Genomic DNA, 16,124 nt, shown 5'->3' with positions numbered 1-16,124 from the left:
GCAGCGCACAGTAGGTAGTTTGAGCTAGAAATGATTACATTTTTCATCTTTCGCATTACCTAATTTAACTTGATGCGACGCTTCTGACGCGTCTGGTAAAATTATTTAAATTAATTAGCATAGAGGTCGAAGCATAAGAAACAATATTTATTAAGAAAACATAAGGCTTTAATAGCCTCCTTACCTTTTTGGTCGATCCCAAGTGTCACAATTTGACACTTGTCACTCAAACTAACCAAAGCGTCACAACCTCCAAAGGAAATGAAAACTATATAACGCGCCGTGTGTGTTTTCTATCTGTGTGAGGGCATCACAAAGAGGCTCGCTACGTCATGTGATCTATCGAGGTATCGCGGGACGGGTCAAAGTTCACGAGACTTGAAAATTTTAACGTGCAACGTAAAGCACAAAGTAAATGTAAAAGAGAGGGGTGGAGGGCTGTGGGCCCTTGGTCACTTGGTGAAATCGGTACGATCGGCATGCAGATCGGGAAATTGGTACGATCGGCAAGTAAATCGGGAAATCGGTAAATACGAAAAAAAGGTCTTGCAAATCGGTATGATACCGATTAATCGGTATGAACGACAGGTCTGTAAATATTAATACATAAAAATATATCATGTAAAATGCTTATATATTTATAATATGATATGGCACAAAAAGGTGGATCGAATAAAAATGAATTTTGTGTAAATATAAGAATGACGATGTAATTAATTCTAAAAGAAAATGAGGTTTATAAACACACAATTTAGAATGGGGAGAAAAGACTGCCGATGTCTCTCGCTCTTCATGCAAAGAGATATCATCTGGCAGCTTCTCTGAGATACTTAATGTTTGAGCAATGGATGAGAAGCATCTTCATTTATCTTTGTGATGTTAAAAAGGCAATGAGTCAAAGCAGTCACTGAAATTTGTGACTTTGAACATCCTCTTAATAGTTCTATTGATGTTGTGCTTGTCGAATATAGAGATGTTGCCTTTTCAGACATATAAGCTAAATGTCATAACACTTTCAATTAATATCAATTAAAACATAAAGATAACGAGTACAATTTATAATCTTAATAGAAATAGGCCTGTCAAATAAATAAACATTTATAGATCATAGTGACAGTAAAACAGAAGAGGCTAATGAGTATTCTAAAACGCCTTTTCTGTTCCGGGCAAGAATTACACAAAATATCTGTATTATACTCCCTAACTATCTTGAAAAGTAAAGGAATAAAGCATGGACAAAAAAGATTACTTGGAAAATGCTTCACTTGTGTTGTCATTGTATAGCATACAAATTCCTAACAGGAAAGCGCACAATCCTTGTGTCATCAACTCCTGCTCATCTCCTTCGCTTGACGACACTTGAGAAATAAGCTGTGAAGGCTGATTAAGGTCTAATTTGTACAATTTACATTTTGGCGAGTAACACAAAAAGACCTGATAAAATTCTTGGAAAATCAAATAAAACTGCTTTCACCCCTGTCATAAAAAAAATTGATGTCCAATCCATAATGCCATTAAAACAAGATTAGAGTCTTTAAAAATTATTTTTCCAGAAGTCAAGAGTATTTTATTTTTCTTTTCACAACCTATTTATCATTTATACAGTAAAAATCCAGGTTGACATTAATATTACACTAGAGGAAATAGGAATTTCAATACTTAAATCAAACAAATATCCAACTCGTTCATTAAAATAATGTAACATTAAAAATGGAAAGTCTTAGTAATGAAATCCAAAAAATATGAGTCATAAACAACATTTAAAGACTCGTTAGGTTTGTCACATCAAATTACCTGTGTAATTATCATTAAATTATCAAAGAATAAAAAGCAAGAAATAAAACAAAAAACAAAAACAGAATTTTAAAACCCATGAGGATCCTTTTAAAACAAAAACATTAAAAAAAGGGGAAAAAAAAAGAGATTAAAAAAATGATTTTCCCCACACAAAAAATGGGAGTTGGTAGCTCTGAATACAGACAAAAATAATATTGGAGAACAAAAAAAAAAAAAAGAAAAAAAGGACTACACAAAAAGAAACTATTACTAAAGCATTTAGCAACTGAAAGGATACATATGGGACATTGGCTGTGTTACTAAGAAAATGAGAAACAGCTATGGGGCAATTCGTCAGCCATCCACACATAACCATCAGCAGTCCAATTCGTGTTTGATGCTTGCCTCCCTTAAAATCATATAAAAACAGAAATTAGAGGCAAATACACATTTATTGTAGCTCTTCCATTCTTAGAGGATGAAAAGAGAGTAAAAAGCTTATTAAATAAATAAATTAAAAAAAAAAATCCCTATCATCTTTCAGCATAAAACATTTTAAAAGTCCCACCAAGATTGTCAAAATGTATATTTGGGTCTGTGGTTGCCTTATGAAATGAAGAAGAAAAAAAAGAACAAAAAAAATTTATTCTGAGATTTAAAAAAAATCAGAGCCTTATCATAATCATTATTACTATTATTATTATCATTATTTTCATCATAATTCTGTGGTTTTATGATAAGAGGATGATGGTGTTAGTTTTGAGCTAAGGTCAGAAATGTGTTCGGAAATTTAAGGATTTGTTTTAATTTCAAAATTATTTTATTTCTGATAGTGTTGTATTGCACATTACTACCGGACACCAGATTGTGCATTACGAAATGGGGATTTCCATAATATAAATAGCTCATTTTTGTTTACGTTGGTGCTCATGTCCTTTTATCATATGACGGCAGAATTATTATCATTATTGTTATTATTATTATTATGCATACTATTATTATAAAAAATCCATGAGGCCATATATGTCATGTAATGGTAATTTAAAAAGTAAATCTGAGCTCACTTGTGATAACATATTGCAGCACTGCTGTAAAAGGGAGACTGGTGGATTGCCAAGACTAGTAGCTAACTGTACACGAAGCAATTGTTCTTTTTGTGTGGGATTTTCAGCTATGGCATGTAGAAGCGCTACTGCAGCAAACCAGTTGGACAATGGATCTGTGCTAAAAAGGCCTCCACACAAAAGCTGTCCAGCTGTGATTGAGTTTGCTAGAATGAACATATCAACGATGGATAAATTTATTTTTAATCTATAAAACGGATATCAAATACATACACAACAAAAATCAAAAGAGAAAAGAAAAGGTTGAAGGGTTCTGAAAGATATTTCACAAAATTCTCATATTTTGATATAACATAAATGCTACTAGAATAAAAGTAAAATAATAATGAAAAGACCTATACTATCCGCACTGTATTACCTTCACCCCAAGAGTGATCAATACCTGAAAGAAAAGGCGCAAGTTTTTTTTTCATATTTGGATATTTCTGAATTACAATAAGAAAAATGAAAATTTCTTTATATATATATAATTATTTAACGTTAAAAGAAAACTTTGGGTTCTGATTATAAGAATCACTCAAATTCAGATTACAATATTAGGGTTATAAAATAAAAATTCATGTTCACTGAACAAGACACTGTCCTTTACTATTGATCATTGAGTGTTTTAATCTTGTCCAAGATCCTGAGATGTGATATCGGGCTTTTCAATATTTTGTCTATAAAACCGATGAATGTACTGTCTTTTATCTAATTAAGATAAATTAGTGATTATTTTTTATTTTCAATCATTGACACAAAAAGATCAAGAAAATTGTTTCTAACCAGATCTTACCATCTGCAGCTGTTGGAAGTAAAGTCTGAATAATTTGAGACTGCCCAACTTCATTTTTGAATAAAAAGGACTGAAAACAATAGAGCACAGCACAACGCAGGACAAAAGGTTGCTTTTCGTTCACCATGGACATAAGAAGAACAACAATAGCAGGCCTAGGAGGTGTGGACGGAGCAAGGACTGAGGCAAAATATTCCTGGTTTGGTTGACTGCCTCGTATCACTTCAGAGACAGTGTTGATTGTCTGGAAAACAATTTAGAATATTAAAAACATTATTTTAACCCAAATAATACAAATAATGATAATGATGATGATAACGATGTTTTAATAGTTACAAATAATGAGCATATCTTGACAAATGATGAACCTGGTTTGGGGAGTTCCTCCTTGTATTTTTAAAATTCTACCTTTTAATTAATAAGCCCATAGTTTGTCATTTAAGCTTCTCATTTTTTTTTCTTCTGAAGAGAGGACTTTTGGCCCACTTCAAGCATCTTACCTCTGTCAGAACATCAGCAGGCACACCACTTGCCATCAAGATCGAGCACAAATCTTGCAATAAACCTAAAAGAAAGGAAGTCCACATTAAAACCACTAACAAATTCTAGAAGCTAATAAACAAAACAAAAATACTAAAAATAAAATATAATAAGAAATTTATGAAAAAAAAATGCATACTTCATAAAAAGCATTTTAAAGAATTTGCGCCACAATCATTACTCAGTGCCTAAATAAATAAACAAATAAACTTTATCTGATAGTTAATTAGATTGAAATTTGAAAGGAAGTTTGCAACATTATATTGAAGCACAAAAATAATATCAAACAATAGAATAAATGAAAGCTGCTAAATATACCTGAGTGATTCATAACCTTCTGGCAAGCTACGGTCTGATTCTGGGGATTGTTGGGGGATACAAGGGTGCGAGCAAGCTGTAAGAAAGAAAAAAAAAGATTTACAACTCAATCCTGTATTTGAAATCACCACCAATTTACATCGTTTCATTCTGTTTATTTTCATTATGAGCTTGGAGAGAGACGGAGCTTATCCTGAGCAACAATGTTATATAAGCTATCCAGCAAGAGTGATAATAAAGAGTGAATTTATAACTACATATATGACAATGTTAGGATATCGCTGGAATTTGTGGACACAGGCTTGCAATTGTCGAAAGCTTTTAAAAAATACTGTTACAAAAGAGGTTTCTCCATTTTTTAAAGTTTTGAACAGAACAAGGTGATTGTGTATGATCTAATCTAGACTACGGGGAATGTGTGATAAGCCAAGTTAATTGAGTATGTAGAAAGAAAAAAAAAAAAAAAAAAAAGAGAGAGATTGTTTTGTTTTGTTTTTAAGGGTTTTACGGCGCTTGCAACACATTAGGGTCATATAAGCGCCAGTAAAAAGGAAGAAAATGGGATAGTAAAAAGTTATAGAATTACAATTAAAGCACAAAAGAAAAGGTAAGACAAAGGGGAATTGGTTCAAATAGGGAACATGTAGATTCCAAGAGCACACCATCAAAGTACTTAGTTTGAGATCACCTAAAAGTCTCATCCAGACACAAGCACAGGTCCCAACTAAGAGGAATACACTCAAATGTTTATAAATCATATAATATGTAAACTAAACATAATACAATGCACAACAGAGAGATGATTTACAAGGAAAAAAATATCATCTCCCAAAACTATAACTATACATTCGACTGTTTCCCTCTCAGCCAAGGACTCCGACCAAGGTCAGGACAAAACCAAGCAATCTCATTCCAAGACTAAGACAGAAATCAATTGGAAAACAGATAAGAGGGGATAGAAGACACAGCAAGTACCTCCCTGCCCGCTATGGGAGGTAGGAACCCCACCCAGAGAGAGAGAGAGAGAGAGAGAGAGAGAGAGAGAGAGAGAGAGAGAGAGAGAGAGAGAGAGAGAGAGAGAGAGAGGAAAACAACAACAACAAAAGAGGGAGGGGGTATAGTCATTAAGATACTCAAAGAATTTAAAAGGGAATATTCCAACCTGAAGTAAAAGATGCATATTAGTGACTTTCTGGGCAGACCAGCCACCCTGTTTATTCTGTTGCTCATCGTCTAATTTGAAAAAGGGAGTGAGCCGTTGTATGTAGCTCCCTTCTTTAAAAAAGTTTTGGTTAGATGTGTTGTTTTTAAGAAGATTTTGTAGCAATATGAGACAATCTTCCACAATAATGCCTGGGAAAAAAAACAAAAACAAATGAACATATCAATCTTACTGGTTTAACAAATCAAGGATGTAAATATATTATGCGGGGTGTCCTTGTCACACTTGATTCACAATCACGGGGACCTGTTTCAATCCCTAGTTGAATTGGGGTTCTTTTTACTCCCCTATCCACCCAAACTGAGCATGTGGTCTGTGAGAAAGAACTTTGCTGTATTTAGCCTCACATCCTAATCAACAACAGTATAAACAAACAGATAACTATATTGGTGCAAATATATGTTTTTTACCACACGATTTGATATAAAGAGTTAATAACATTTTAGACATCACTAAGATCTTGCTCATTATTAAATAATTATAGACAACAAAACTGAACAAGGCATGAAATTATAAATATTTCACATATTCAGTCTTTTAGAGCCATCAGGCCCATGGTACCAAACATTATTCCAATATCTGTAGCTTAACAACTATAAATGATGGTTCCTCTGTGACCTCCTGTTGCTATGCCTGGCAAGCTACTGACATGATGCCTTTTTTACTATCTTGTAGTATGAGTCTTGAGTTATTAAATCAACGTATAGTGCAATCACTTGAAAATTACATCAATTGCCATATATCTTATTAAAACTAGACGAATAAACATTTCAGTGATTTTATTTTTGATTCCAAAAATTTAGAATAAATTATATTTTGCCCCTGATATCAATCCATGACTGTGAACACGTGACTCATAGCCACCTTAAGTACTTGCTCATCACCCGAAACAAACAGCCCAAAGATCCTGAGCATCACTCACAATTTTAACATAGATGATTTTTTTTTAATGCATAGTGTTGTCAGGTGTTACACTACAATTTCTTCATCAATGTGTCAAAATATTTTGATAAAAACTCACTAACTGTGGGACTGACCTAGTTGCCTGTTTGGCATGTGCTAAAGGTAGCTATGGAATTAAGTAATGTTTGCTAGATGACTGGAAATGAATAGTCAAGGGGACGGAAATTGGCAGGAAATACCAGTTACTTAATACCCTTTGAATGGGATGCAAATCTCTTGCTGTGTATTTCACATCAAGTCATATATTTGACACAGATATCCATTTGCAGCTGGGTGAGCATTGAGAAAAAAGGTGAGCATTGAGAAAAAATGTTTTAAAAAAAAGATTGAACCACATTTGATGGTGTGTAAGTTGAGTGCTTTAACATTTGAGCCACCAAATCTCTTTATAAATAAATTAAACAAATATTTCACTATTTTGAAAGAAAAAAAAAAAAGACAGATGATTGATAAAACATGGGATGAAGAAAAAAAATTGCCATCAAATTGATTCTAAATCATAACAAACTTATTACCTCCATCGCTGGCTCCCTCTTCACTAATGATGTCAATGATTCGTTCAAAAGCATTTTCAAAGGCAACGATCTTCTGAATATTGGCATGTCCTTTTGTCAATTGATTGAGAAGCAATAGGGCCTTTAAATAAAATATAAAATATATTCATTATGAGTTGAAATGACTATTGAACATGTATCCACAAGTTCTTTACATTTGTCCTTTACATTTTTTCCTGGTGATTTGCTGATTAAATCCTGCCAAACTCTTTATGCAATTTGATTTTGTATGAGCAAACAATTCCAAAATAATTCTTTTAGATCAATTTTAATGTGCGAGGTTCTATAAAAATAAATAAATAAAATGAATGACTTATATATGAGTTGCTGGACTTACATCATTCCTTATAATTTCTCTGCTGTCAGAAAGCAGATCCATAAGTCTTGATACTCCCATTGGTATGACTAAAATGTATTCCTGCACTTCTTTCTGGCTATTTGTGAGCAACACTGTTAACAATTTCACTGTAGGCCATCTCACATGGAAATCATATTCCTGCAATATCAAAGAGGTTTTATAGTAATAATGAATATATTATTCTTCCGATAAATATGAACTGACCCATTTCACTAAGAACTCTGTTTTAATAAGGTGAGAAAACAAGGATAAACATCTAAAATACTCCTAACAGTTGCAAATAGAACCTACTGAGTACTAACTGCTTGTATAAATATCCTAATTTTCAACAATGGTTGAGAGCAGAATCATAATCGCAGAATATTGTTCAAATGGCTTAATTAGATACAAAACCATAGACCACTATTCAAACAATAGGTTATATCTGGTCATGATGCAAAATTACAATAAACAAAACAAAGCTTATTCACAAAAGAAAACGTCAAACTTTTCAAATGCTTGAGTCCTATGACTAAATAATAATATAAAAACATAAGACAAATGCTGCATTAAATCAATTTTTACCACTTATTTTATTATTATTCTTACTGTGCTCTGAAGAGAAATTATATATGTAAATTAATGCAATACTGGGCAAGTTGCATATCTTGCAAGTCACATATCCAGATCTATAAATGAACACACAGAAAAGCACACAGAGAAGGGTTATGATAAAATAGAACAAATACACAAACTTAAAATAAAGAACATAAATAATATGTGAAAAAAAAAGGATTTAAAAACAAGACTGTAATAAGTAAGTATATGAATAAATGTACCTCTAAGAATGACAGAAGAAGTGATACATTCTCTGCTTTCTTTATAAAAATCTCTGTGAATTGGCTCCCTAGTTCACTAAATGCAGGATTGATGACTTCATCTGGTGATAAACGATTGAAAAAAAAAAAGGTAATAAATGAAGTCAGTATTTTAGCTCTTGAAACAAAAATACAGGCAAAAAAAAAATGAATATAATGGCTTTAACTTTTTGAAATAATGCACGCAATAAAAAAATTATATTCCATCTTTTAAAAGCGATAGTATACTATGATGGGTATCTGAGACAAAAATGTGTTCAAAAGAAAATGAGCTCTGAAATAAACAGACTTATAAGAGGCGATTACTAATCATTGTGACTCATTAAAAGATTTTAAAGCTATCATGATGAACTTAATTAACAATGGAGATATTTTTTAAATCATTATTATTAGCATTTTCTTCAAAATTAACATAGTTATATTTATTAAAATTAAAATAATACAATAAATAAGCCCTGCAGAAGAGAACTTTTGTTAGTTTTATGATATGATGTTTTACAGGACTTAGCGTCCTAAGATGTGGCATGGTGCAGAGAAGACTTCATTACAAAATGTAATTATATAATTGGAAAAAAGCCCAACAAAACAACAATCTAAAAAACTTAAGCTCCTTGAATGTCTTGCTTTGAATTACAAAAAGTTGGATATTCTTGTATCAATATCTAAAATAAAAGGAACAGTCTCTATTCTTATCTTTATTATTATTATTATTATTTAAATATTTACAGAAATAGCATAATAATTAAAAACTATTCATATATTTCACCAGAGGTCAATGCAATGCTAGAAGAGTTGGTGTTATGTGATTGTTGTTCATAGATGTACATCTGTTTTTAGGACTTAAATAAAAAAATATAAAAAATAGGGCAATCAATCAATCTAGTTCGACAACTGATATGAGGAGAATATCAGTGATACAATCAGCTTGTAATATTGGAAGCCACCAACATTAAAATACTATTTTGAATAACGCAATGTCTAATTTTCCATATACAGGGTCATTCAAAATGATTCACCAAATTTCAAAAGGAAACAAGTCAGTAAGAAATAAAGATACACACCTGAAACACACATCATATTGAAGGAAATTTTTATTAAGATTTAATCATAGAAAGTTCCATTAATCTCAAACATATAGTTTTAACAATAATATATTATGTGACAACATGTTACAAGTGTTAAAAATGACTTCCTTATGTAATTTGAACCTTGACTAATCCTTTGTTGAAGTCAAGTCACATTTTCTAATGAATAGTCTCTCTCATAGAGTTAATGGCAGCCACAATTTGGTCCTTTAATTCGTTGAAATTTGGAAGAGGTGGTACACATTCAATAATCTGTCTACACATCAAATAGTAATCAAGGAGTTTAGAATAGGATGAATATTTTTGAATAACCCTGTGTTTTTTAAGAAAAATTACAATTATAAAATGAATTATTCCACTGGCAGCCTCTAAGAAAATAAGAATCACAAGATTTCTACTTCTTAACTCTATCATCATCGTCATCATTGTTATTTATGCAATACAACAATTTTAGCCTTATAACAACCTCTGTATAAACAAACTATCATCCCATATGACACCACCCCACAATCACAATCTTCACTATTGTAACTTGATGGCGATATTTTTTATAACAATTCATTACAAACAATTGTAGGCATAAACATTGTTGTGCTGTGAGTTTGAAATAAGAGTAATTAATTTCTGAAAAATACTTTTTACGGATAGAGTATTACTATTACCTTCTTCAGTTGGCTCATTTGACATAACATTGTAAAATGTATCGAGAGCATAACCAATGATCTCAGTATCATTTCTGAAAATAAATAAGTCATAGCATGTATCAAGAATATCTAGATCTACTAATAACACTAATAGCATGATTGACAGATATCTAAATCCTAGAACCACTATGCTATGAACAATTCTTTATTAAAATACATCAATAGATGAGATTAAAAAGAACTAATTTGACTAAAAGTTTTCATAAATGACAAGTTCTCAGTGGTTCAAAAGTATGGTTATAATTTTTGGGCTATGTTCTGAGCCTGAAAAAGGTAAACAAAGCAATTAGATGGGCATTTTACCAATTCTTGATTCAAGATCTTTGTCTATGAGTCCATTTGAGACTACCAAGATAAGTAAAAGTTTTCAATTCTTCTTGATTAATATCGACTGGATATTTTAATTTGTTAGACTACTGCAAATATAACAATAATAAATAATAAATAACTGATATAACACAGGCATGTCTATCCTCAATTTCAATAGTCAGGAACATATTACAGTTAAATTCTTAAATTTCAGGAGCAATACGTTGGGCAGTAGTAAGTCCAAAAAGACAATAAAACATCCAACATAAAGCGCATCATGATTACACAATGGTGCGAGAAGGGGTAACTTATCAATCAGCTTGCAAAACTTATAATTTTTTTCTCCTGTTTTTGGGGTAAAACTTAAGTCTAAAGAGACCTTAAGTAGGTAAATGCCTATTGTGATACAGTAGTATTTGGATTGCATAAACTTATATCTGCCAGGGGCGATTTAAAAAAATGGTAAATTTTTTTTCAGGGACAAAAAGTCAACTTCAGTGTTTTCCAGGGCAACCCCCTTTTTTTTTTCAACGTTACAAATCAAGAAATTCCGGAGCAGTAAGTAATATATTTCCAATGCTGTATGATGCTGAATATAAATCACAATAAAATACATTTCAAATTTAAACACATAATGCGCTTAGATAGGATAGTGAATGACTGTAATACTTCATTCAGTTGTTAAGTTACAATTTTTAAGATAGCGTGAGCTTTTTTTTTGATTGAGAAAGTTTTGACTTTTGCTATCAAGAATTACATATGAGGGCTATCAAATATTTTCATCCCAAAAACTGATTGTTTGGCCACTCTCAAAATCTTTAACTGTAAAATCACCAATAAATTAATCAAAAATTATATGAATGAATAAAAAATGTGATAAATCTACTTAGTTTAATTTGTAAAAGACATATATTTACCTGTCTTGTTCCAGCACACTCAACAGAATGTCCATAGCTTGTGTACCAACTTCCAAGCGAAATTTCTGAGGTTTATTATGAAATGTTTCATATTAGCTTACAAAAAAAATAAATTAAGTTTAATCTCTCAATAAAACATGAATACTTTCAAAAAAATTTTAAAAAAGATTTTCTTTTTCTTTATGTAGTAGTTTAGAGCCATGTGAACCAGGGGGAAAATGTTTGTAACCCTTTCTGTAGCAGACAATAGCAATTACTTGCTACCCTTTGAATTTGAGATTAGTCAATCATGAAGAAACTTCAACCAGATCTAACAGACCCAACTACGCAATCACTGTTAGGTAGACAGGGGCGGAAGGTCAAAATAAATCTTGAAAGAATGTAGGATCAATAACAATCCCTTTGCTTGTGAGGTGAGTGTTCCACCAATTGAGTTTAGAATCACTTTTTCTTTTAGCCTCTCCATAAAACCTACAACTTTCAATTTTTTCAGTTAGTTCCCCTAACTGCAAAGCTAGTCGTTCTAGCCCAGAGAGCAAGAATCATGATGCTACTTAATGACTTCAATTAAGTCCTCAAACTGAAACCACAAATAAAAAGGATTAAACAATTTAAAAAAAAAAAATCCTGAAAATTTCTTATACCAATTTTCATTCCTCCAATGACCATACACTTGTCTCTAAACCTCTATCTAACCTGGAGGTATAATAATTTTAAAAATGCAATGTCACAATGCCTAGTGCTTATAAATTACTTTTTGAAAAATCATAAGAGTGGTAAGGTTGACAAAGTAAAGTGATTTAGTGACCTTAAACAGACCATACATTTAAGCAATAATTAAGAACATACTAATTCATCATTGTAACCAATTAAAATACCTTAGACAAGGCTTTCAAAGCTCTTACTGCATCCCTTCTGTCATCTAACAATGTAGACGATGAGACTCGTTCACAAAGACGCTCAATCTGTATTTGTAATGCAATGAAAATAAATTGTGTCAAACATAGTAAAACAAGTTTTAAAACTCTTTTTAATACTTTCTTTTGCAATGCATTTTAATCTCAATCTCAATAATGATATTATACCAGTGGGTTGACTGCTCCAAATGGCAATAAAACAGAATAGGAATGACATGGAAGTATATTCAAAATTAATTACCCTTATAAATACCAAGTGCAAATTATAAATGAGTACTTAAAAGATATGCTAAATACACTATTGTGAGATATCGAATGAGGGATGAGACTAAGTTTTGAAACTGACAATTCATGAAATGGAACAGCAAAACATTGTCTTTTTTACAAGGAAGTCATTAGAAAAGCATCAAAGGATCCCAATGACCTCATAAGTTTGTATGTGTACTTACATATATATATATATATATACTTCCATGATGTATATATAATATGATATGGCTCTGAATAATATAGCATTCATAAATCTTAATATATATATATATGAATAAAATAACATAAAAAACGAGAAAAAAAAAAACCGCCAAAGAATAAAAATACCGGCTTAAATTAAAAACTGTCTGTAACAATACAGGTGTAGGACATTATTTTCTCAAGCATATTTTCAAACTTGTCTCATATCAAAGTTGCAGAATTGAATCTGCAGTTAACATAATTCTGATTTCATCCTATCTGATGAGGTAATCATCCCTACTCTTTCATTTGGGCACACAAGTTTTAATAATAATGAGCACACGTCTAATCATGTATTATCATTGTGTGATATGGGGGGTTTGCGAAGGGGATCTCACCCCCACTTTTAATTTTGAAGCGCAGTGGCTATTTTTACAGTCCCGTAAAGATGGTTCTCGGGACTATTTTTACAGTCCCGTAAAGACAGTACTCGGATCTATTTTTACAGTCCCGTAAACACAGTTCTTGGCTATTTTTACGGCATTGATGCTCTTCTGTTAGATTTATAAATAGTAACAGATAGGCTGAGCAGACACCATTAGCTCTAAAACCCTCACTCGCTTCGTTCAGTTGCGGCTAGTTAGCAGCTTTTCTCTCTCTCTCTCTCTTCTTCTTCTAACTCTCCCTCTTTCTTTCATTCTTTCTCTATGCCTTTCTTTCTCTCCCCCTCGCTCTTCTCTCTTCTTTTTACTTTCTCTTTTTCTCTATCTCTCTTTTTTTTCTTTCTTTTTTTCTCTCTCTCCCTCTTTTTTTCTTTCTGTCTCTCTCTCTTTCTACATTTTTGTTTTTTTGTTTCTCTCTCTCACTTTCTTTCATTCTTTCTCTATCCCTTTCTTTCTTTCTCTATCTCTCTCTCCCTCTCTCTTTCATTCTTTCCCAATCTCATTCTCTCTCTTTTTTTTTCTCTCTCTCTCTCACTCTTTCTTTCAATCTTTCTCTATCTGTTTTTCTCTCTCCCTCTCTATTTCTTTCATTATTATTTCCCAATCTCTTTCTTTCTCTCTCTCCCTTTTTCCTTTCTCTTTTTCTCAATCTATCTCTTTCCCTAGTGGTCCCTCAAAGCCTAAGCTTAGGGGTCTGACCATAAGGTGAGCACTGCTTTGGCGGAGGACAATAAAACCACCTTCTAACTTTAAGGGAAGGGAGGAGCAGTATAACGACCAGCCTTGTCTGGTCTGAACAATCGCTGGTCAATCGGTAACGTAAAGGAGAAGAAGCAGCGCGAAGGTGGAACCAAAGCAAAATGCTCTCTCCACCTCGGTGCCTTAATGAGGATCATTCCTGGGCACCTCTATTCGTTTGGGTCATGACTGTCCATGGTAGAGAATCATCAGCATTACTTTTTTTTTTTTTAAATTCAAGAGAACATATTTAAGCATGGGGTGTTTCGCAATGTGCATCTTTACCACGGACATCCACATGGGGGGGGGGGGGGGGGGGGGGGTTTCTGAAATGTTCAAAATGTGTCCAATTGGTTTGTGAACGGCCTCTTGTCTGAAAGGGGATTCAAATCCACTCTCACATGAGAAGACTGCACCCTGAATGTAGCGTCTTTTAAAATTTAATAAACCACTAGTCCTTCCTGACTGGTTAATACTGGTAAAGTATAAACAAAAGCGTTTACATACATCTATAACTATGCAGATAACTGTGAACAGAATTGTATCAACGCCGTAAAAATAGCCATGAGAACCGTCTTTACAGGACTGTAAAAAAAGTTCCAAGAACCATCTTTACGGGACAGTAAAAATAGCTCCGAGATCCATCTTTACGGGACTGTAAAAATAGCCACTGCGTTTTTGAAAAGTGATTTGCACCAGTTTCACGCATCATTCCTATGCTCTACATCCAAATAATTTTTTTTTAACAAATATACTCTTACATATACCCTAAATGAAATGGTTGTTGGTGTTGTTCTAAAAATTGACCGCTTTAATTTTAATTTTAAAATGACAAATGAATCGTTGTGAAATTAGCAGGGCTTTTTTTTCAGTAAATAGAAAATGCATCTCTATTATATTACTGATCATTATTATAGGGGGTATACTGTCACTGAAATTTTGTGTGCACTTGTTATGATACCTTGCATCACTACTTCAGTACACAACTTATTAGTAAGTTATGTTGTTATGGCTATGGTTTTTTAAAGATTGCATGTTTAACGTTGATTGAAGCTTTTGAAATATTTTTCAAATTCAAATTAATTTTGGTCTCTTTTATGATCCAAAGTCACAAAAGATTCATCCCAGCAGTGGTTGCCGTTGAGATAAGACTAAGACGATAAGAATGAGGAGTATGAGAGTGGGGGGTCGCGGTCGAAAGTGAGTAACGACAGTAAAGTGACGGTGCTCACACTCAAGACAGAAGATCACCTGACTGCTGGTGGCCAAAAACCTACCGTTTCCGCACCACTCGGAGCAGATCCATCTCCTTGTGGAGCTCCTAACACTTTTCTAAAGTAATCCATTGTATAATTTACGTCAAGCAAATTTCAACCTCCCAGACTTTGGTTCGCTTTGCATCGTAATCGTAAACAATGTTGATTGTTGCAGTCGTGTCTACCGGAAGTTTAAGAAATTTTTATTTTCATGAAAGTTTTACAGCTTAATTTTCTCCATATATTTGAAATATTAACAAGAATTTCAATGATTTTCATTTCAACTGGTGAGATATTAACTAAACAAAAATCAGGTGATTCATTTGAATAAAATTTGCCTAAATCAATTTCATTCTTATCCTTTCCACTAAAGGGAAGTCAAGATATTTGATTCGCAAACTATATATAACAGAATTTCTATTCGAGTTTTAACACTGCCGGAAAGTAAACTTTCGGTTCTTTGAATGACCTCTTATGACCCGAAAGTTAATGCCAACCTAGCTATATTTTTACGAAAAAGTCAATTGCATGGAAAAACTATTATCCAGAATGTTTACACTCTTCTTCTCGTATAGATTTCAACATATTTTTATCCCACAATTTTAAAGTTTAAACACTAGACTACATTTTCATAATTTCGGTTTAAATTTATGTTTCATCAGCAAAACAACACTTTCAATACCGATTTTCAACTTTTTAAGATTTCTATTGGCATATTCATCACTTTCTGCTATTAGTGCTGGGTCGAGTTTGAAACGATCAAATCGAGCGGGTTTTCGATCGAGTCCTCTAAAATCGAGTCGGTTTCGAGCGGGTTT

The 16,124-nt window shown here is 32.6% G+C and overlaps 1 protein-coding gene across 1 annotated transcript in view; it reads right to left on the bottom strand.

Annotated features, from left to right (window-relative positions):
• LOC144973029 (general vesicular transport factor p115-like) overlaps positions 1 to 15,686 on the bottom strand; it is a 32,112-nt gene extending 16,426 nt beyond the window's left edge. Inside the window, exons 1-14 of the mRNA XM_078914975.1 lie at positions 15,328 to 15,686; positions 12,381 to 12,467; positions 11,503 to 11,567; positions 10,235 to 10,308; positions 8,449 to 8,549; positions 7,610 to 7,768; positions 7,234 to 7,354; positions 5,696 to 5,886; positions 4,534 to 4,609; positions 4,176 to 4,240; positions 3,676 to 3,919; positions 2,841 to 3,046; positions 2,075 to 2,185; positions 1,250 to 1,371 (exon numbers count right to left, since the gene is read on the bottom strand). Coding sequence (XP_078771101.1) covers positions 1,250 to 1,371; positions 2,075 to 2,185; positions 2,841 to 3,046; positions 3,676 to 3,919; positions 4,176 to 4,240; positions 4,534 to 4,609; positions 5,696 to 5,886; positions 7,234 to 7,354; positions 7,610 to 7,768; positions 8,449 to 8,549; positions 10,235 to 10,308; positions 11,503 to 11,567; positions 12,381 to 12,467; positions 15,328 to 15,396 — 1,691 coding nt within the window. The 5' untranslated portion in view covers positions 15,397 to 15,686. The remainder of the gene's footprint in view (positions 1 to 1,249; positions 1,372 to 2,074; positions 2,186 to 2,840; positions 3,047 to 3,675; positions 3,920 to 4,175; positions 4,241 to 4,533; positions 4,610 to 5,695; positions 5,887 to 7,233; positions 7,355 to 7,609; positions 7,769 to 8,448; positions 8,550 to 10,234; positions 10,309 to 11,502; positions 11,568 to 12,380; positions 12,468 to 15,327) is intronic.
• Positions 15,687 to 16,124: the final 438 nt, after the last annotated feature.

The sequence above is a fragment of the Berghia stephanieae genome, chromosome 5 (assembly GCF_034508935.2).
Source record: "Berghia stephanieae isolate SIO BIC M18660-M18661 chromosome 5, UCSD_Bste_1.3, whole genome shotgun sequence".
Classification (NCBI taxonomy): domain Eukaryota; kingdom Metazoa; phylum Mollusca; class Gastropoda; order Nudibranchia; family Aeolidiidae; genus Berghia; species Berghia stephanieae.
This window is presented reverse-complemented; position numbering and strand designations above follow the sequence as displayed.